The sequence below is a fragment of the Ictalurus furcatus genome, chromosome 25 (assembly GCF_023375685.1).
Source record: "Ictalurus furcatus strain D&B chromosome 25, Billie_1.0, whole genome shotgun sequence".
Classification (NCBI taxonomy): Eukaryota; Metazoa; Chordata; class Actinopteri; order Siluriformes; family Ictaluridae; genus Ictalurus; species Ictalurus furcatus.
Genome location: NC_071279.1, coordinates 258,981 through 264,980, shown reverse-complemented (window position 1 = coordinate 264,980; position 6,000 = coordinate 258,981). Strand labels below are relative to the sequence as shown.

Here is a 6,000-nt window from a genome sequence, read left to right as displayed (position 1 = left end):
CACCAGTGGCTCTCGCACATAACTGTAGGGATCAGCTGAAGGTCACCGTCTGTGCACAGTTTTCACCATTAACGTAACGGAATGGAAATGGCTATACCCATGTACACTGGATGGAAATGTAATCATGTGAATAGATTAATGTGTGTGTGTGTATATATATATATATATATATATATATATATATATGCATGAAAGATGTCCAACTGGCAACCATGTTGTAGACAAATTTCACTTTGTAGAGTATAGATGCTAAACAAAAAAAAAAAGTAATATTTTGAGACTATTTGTAGATATACAGTTAGTAATTCTTCACCAAACCCCCTACTTCTGAACACACAGACTAATCCCAGGGAAAAGTAAACAGTGTCTTTGTTTTTTTCCATTTGGCTTGCCATGGATCTTTTTTTCCTGTTCAAAATCTCACATTGTGTTTCTGTGTCTGTATAGACAACAACATGTCCGACAGAGGATTAGTTGAGGAGGAGGTGGCTGTGACTCATACAGGTAAATGAGGATAAAACGTGAAAACTAGCTTCCACTTCTCTAAGTCGTTCTAGATAAGCACGTTCTGGGAGCTTGTGAGGAGTTGCTTCGACACACTATAGAGAAAGAATAACCAGACGAGAGCAGAAACACCATCCTGGGTATATAGTGGTTTTATTTTGACCTCTGCTTTGGTGCCCGAGTGAAATCTTTCTGAAGTATATTAATCCCAAAGTGACTGTTGAGTTATTATAAAAATGAATAGAGAGGCATCATTACGCTACCAGTAGTATTATTCAAGAAGACAAAAATGTCATCCAACCTAAATGGAAGGTGTAGGAATGTAACCGAATATAAATACAGGTTCAATATTCCATTTGTCACTTATCTGTACACATTCATATTCTTATTCGTCCGTACTTACATTGAGGTGTTCATAGCGTACATATTACCATTATTTTGATTTTACTACTTTTATTCTTATTATTTATAAATAATATCATAGTGGGCAGGTATGAACAAAAAGAACTTTTTTTTTTTAAACTTCAGGTTTAAGCCACACCCCTTTTGGCTTTAAATTCACATACAGCTATTTGGAGCACTAAATAGATAGAAATCAACTACATGGCCAGATTAAAAGGGATTCTATGGCTAATGGGTGTAGGGTCTAGTGTGTAGTAATGGTTTCTTATACTAAATATCCAAGCAAACAAGTGACATATGATTATGTCACACACACACACACACACACACACACACACACACACACACACACGTGGGTGGATGACACTTGACTAAGTTTATTTATTTCCCAAATTTCCCAACCAGGACCAAAGGGAGTAATTAATGACTGGCGGAAGTTTAAGCTGGAGAGTATGGATCAGGAGTCCTTACCTCCCAACAAGCAGGAGCTGCTGAAACAGATGTCATCCCCGCACAAATACTGTAACGCAAGTCAAAAGGTAGGTCTTTCTGTACAACACTCTCTAATGACAACAAAATAAACTTCTCATTTTCTGGTGTGTGCTTGCATGAACGTAAAACAATTTGCAAAAACTAGGTAGACTATGTGTCCAAAAGTAACTGGACACCTGATCATCACGCCCATATGTGTTGGTTGAGCATCCCGTTCCAGATTTAGTCCTTCTTTGCTGTTATAATGCGCTCCACTCTTCTGGGAAGGCGTTCCACTAGATTTTGGGGCGTGGCCGTGGGGATTCGTGTTCACTCAGCTACATGAGCATTAGTGAGGTTGAGATCAGGTGCTGATGTTGATGTAAGGAGACTCCAGTTCCAGTTCACCCACAATGGTGATGAGTCAGTGGGGTTGAGGTCAGGGTTCTGTGCAAGATGCTCGAGTTCTTCTACCTTCTTCCAACCTTCACACACCGTGTCTTCATGGAGCTTGTTTTGTGCACTTTCTCATGCTGGAACAAGTTTGGGATTCTTAGTTCTAGTGAAGGGAAATTGTAAGACATTCTATAAAATTCCAACTTTGTGGCAGTTTGGGGAAGAACGACATATGGGTGTGACGGTCAGGTGTCCACAAGCCTTTGGCCATGTAACGTCCTTCAGCCTGGTTCTGATCTCATATACTTCTGATCATCTTTTTGGTCACCCTTATCCTTTCAGATGAGCGTCCAGGAGTACGAGCTGCTTAAGGATGATGATGAGCAGTGTCTACGCAAGTACCGCAAGCAGTGCATGCAGGAGATGCATGAGCGTCTCAGCTTCGGGCCCAGGTTCAGTGGTGTGCATGAACTGGACAACGGTGAGGCATTTCTCGAAGTAATTGAGAAGGAGCATCAGCTCACTGTAGTGGTGGTGCACATCTACAAAGCTGGTGTCAAGGGCTGTGAGGCGCTGGACAGGTGCCTGGACTGCTTAGCTGCTGAGTATCCCAGCGTCAAGTTCTGCCGCCTCAACGCAGCCGTCTCCGGTGCGGGTGAACGCTTCTCTGACGACGTTCTACCAGCTGTACTGGTTTACAAGGCTGGAGAGATGCTGGGAAATTTCTTGGCGATCACACAGCATTTCAATGATGAGTTCTTTGCCACAGATGTGGAGGCCTTCCTCACTGAATATGGACTGCTGCCAGAAAAAGAACTCAGGCCAGGTGGGGATGAGGCAGATGTGGAGTGATGGAAGATAGTTTCATGTCATTATTCTGCAGGTTTACATGTGACAAACAGTAGTACAAGCTAGAATTGGCTGGGTTAAACATAGTTCACAATTGTTGGTTCATATTTACCAGATTGCTGGGCCAGTTATTATTATTATTGGAACGATGAAACTTTTCCCATACTGCTTTTCCTTAAAAATGCAGGAAGGAGAGGCATTATAGTTAGCATCCTCAGCCCAACTTCCCCTTTGGCATCTATATGATGACAGTTTCAAGTCTATCAATATCATCACTGTTAATTGGCCTTTTAGTAACCACAATCTGATGCTAATAGCTACATATTAAAAAAAAAGAAACAAAAAGAAAAGCCCCGTGTCATATTTATAAATCAGACCTATTTTTATTTAGAGTATATTAATATATAAATGTGTCTTTATCTTTGTCTAAATCTTTATTGTTTTGCTATTTATCTTATAACTGAGTTCTGAAACATAGAAATCTCTTTGAATTTAATATAAATGAAATCATAGGAAGATGTACACCCTCACGACAGACCTTTATTGTTTATAGAGCTGCTGGAAAGTTCGTGTTTAGAAAGTTTAGAATTTCCTGTAGGTCTACATAAATATGACCTAAAACATTGACTGATTTTCACACAAGTCTTAAAAGTAGACAAAGAGAACCCAATTAAACAAAAAATACAACAATATTATACCTGGTTATTTATTTATTTATTGAGGAAAATGATCCAGTATTCCAGATCTGAGTGGGGAAATGTGAAGTATGTGAACGTCTAGGATTATCAGTTTAATCTGAAGGTGAAATTAGAGTCAGGTGTGAGTGAGTGAGCGTCCTGTTTTATTTAAAGAACAGGGATCTATCAGAGTCTGATCTTCATAACACGTGTCTGTGGAAGTGTATCATGATATGAACAAACGAGATTTCGTAGGAGAAAAGGCCACAAAACCATCTCTAAAGAGTTTGGACTCCACCAATCCACAGTCAGACAGATTGTGTACAAATGGAGGAAATTTAACACCATTGTTCCCCTCCCCAGGAGTGGAGACCAACAAAGATCAGTTCAAGAGAAAGACGTGTAATAGTCTGCGAGGTCATAAAGGAACGCAGGGTAACTTCTAACCAACTAAAGTCCTCTCTCACATTGGCTGATGTTAATGTTCATGAGTCCACCATCAGGAGAACGCTGAACAACAACGGTGTGCATGGCAGGGTCACAAAGAGAAAGTCACTGCTCTCCAAAAAGAACATTTCCACCCTTCTGCAGTTTGTTAAAGATCACATGGACGAGCCAGAAGTCTAATGGAAAATGTTTTGCGGAAGGATGAGACCAAAATAGAACTTTTTGGTTTAAATGAGAAGCGTTATGTTTGGAGAAAGGAAAACACTGCATTCCAGCAGAAGAACCTTATCCCATCTGTGAAACATGGTGGTGGTAGTGTCAGGGTTTGGACCTGTTTTGCTGCATCTGGACCAGGACGACTCGCCATCACTGATGGAACAATGAGTTCTGAATGATACCAGCGAACACTAAAGGAAAATGTCAGGACATCTGTCCATGAACTGAATCTGAAGAGAAAGTGGGTCATGCAGCAAGACAACGATCCTAAACACACGAGTCGTTCTACCAAAGAACGGTTAAAGAAGAATAAAGGTGATGTTTTGGAACGTCCAAGTCAAAGTCCTGACCTTAATATAATAGAAATGTTGTGGAAGAACCTGAAGCGAGCAGTTCATGTGAGGAAACCCACCAACATCCCAGAGTGGAAGCTGTTCTGTACTGAGGAACGGGATAAAACTCCTCCAAGCCGATGTGCAGGACTGATCAACAGTTACCCCAAACGTTTATCTGCAGTTATTACTGCACAAGGAGTCACACCACATACTGAAAACACACTCACTCACAGATGTGTCATATTAGATCATTTCCCTCCATAAATAAATGACCAAGTATAATAATTTGTTCTCATTTGTATTGGGTTCTCTTTATCTACTTTTAGGACTTTCACAACACAAACTGTATACGAGTTAACACGTGCAAACGTGACTAATTTGAAATCTTGTGTTTAAAAAAAAAGTGTACAATATTTTTTGTTCGTTTTTCTCTTCTTCACTATTAAAGATGAAAGGTTTGAAAGCAATACTTTCTTTGAAAGCTCAATTATTTTCGACTCAACAGCATTGACACGTTTATTAATATAGATGAAAGGGTTCGCCTAAACTCGCAGCGCTGTTTCTACGTGTAGTACATCTCGACCTCAGTGACAATAAACATGTGTTGTTTGGGTTGTTGGCACGTTGTCTTGACATGAGGTTTACATTATGCCTATTTCTGATGCAGCTGAAGAGAAAAAGTAGACGCCTTCCCATTGTTAGTATGAATTTGCACCCCAGTGGGCTATAACAATTAATAATGAGAAAATTCATGAGAGTGAGCGTCCTCTCTTAAGAGGTGAAACCTGAAGTCCTAAGAAAAGCTTCACTTGGGTTCTCGACTCCACCTTTCTCTGCTTATAGGCTTGGAACCGAATACGAATGCATTATTCCGACTGTAGAGATGAATACGAATACAGATATGAACAATAGGTGTAGTATTAGGGTTTAAAATAATAATAATAAGAAGAAGAATAATAATAATAATTATTATTATTATTATTATAATCATATGAGTAGTGTCCTTTATTAATATGCATGTCAATATAATGTCCATAGATCTTTCTGGAATGTCCCAAACACAAAAGCTGAAGTAAAGCTGTTAAAATATTATTAAATGGTTATCTAGCCTAGGGAACATCATGAATAGAAAATAAACGCTGTTTGAAAAATTGCTAACTTGCTCGCAGTCGTTCCTGGGTGTCAGGGTTCTGCCTAAATCTGCACCGGACTACATCACCCATCAGCCCCAGCACGTCACATGTCGTAACGGCTGATCACTCGGAAAACGTTTTGGGCACAGAGTAAAATCTAAACTTCGTGACCTGGGCTGATCAGAGTGCGCTTCTCATTGGCCACACAGCCGTATAATCTCGCCGTAAGACTGTTATCACCTGTAATCTCCTTACTGGAGGCAGATCTAAGATCTGTTTTCATTTCCTTAAGCCGCTTTAACATTTAGCACTAGACTTGACTAGATTTGCAGCGCTTATAACAGACATGGATTGAAAAATGTCACCGTTGACCAACCAGATGTTCATTTAATTAGGTGTTGTGTATTAACATTATTATATGAGCAGGATGGTGCCCTGTTGAATGCTGGGAGAAATGTACGTAGAGGAAAAAGCCAACTGACGGCCAAATAAATGACGACAATAAATCGATGAATACTGAACACTGAAGTGACGAGGTTATTATTTTGTGAATTAGTTTATGGATTAGTT

The 6,000-nt window shown here is 39.8% G+C and overlaps 1 protein-coding gene across 1 annotated transcript; it reads left to right on the top strand.

Annotated features, from left to right (window-relative positions):
* Positions 1-220: 220 nt before the first annotated feature.
* On the top strand, positions 221-2,625 carry pdcb (phosducin b). The gene is made up of 3 exons (XM_053613837.1): positions 221-504; positions 1,312-1,445; positions 2,116-2,625. The coding sequence occupies exons 1-3, from the start codon at positions 456-458 to the stop codon at positions 2,623-2,625; spliced, it is 693 nt and encodes a 230-aa protein (XP_053469812.1). The 5' UTR covers positions 221-455.
* The last annotated feature ends 3,375 nt before the right edge of the window (positions 2,626-6,000 follow it).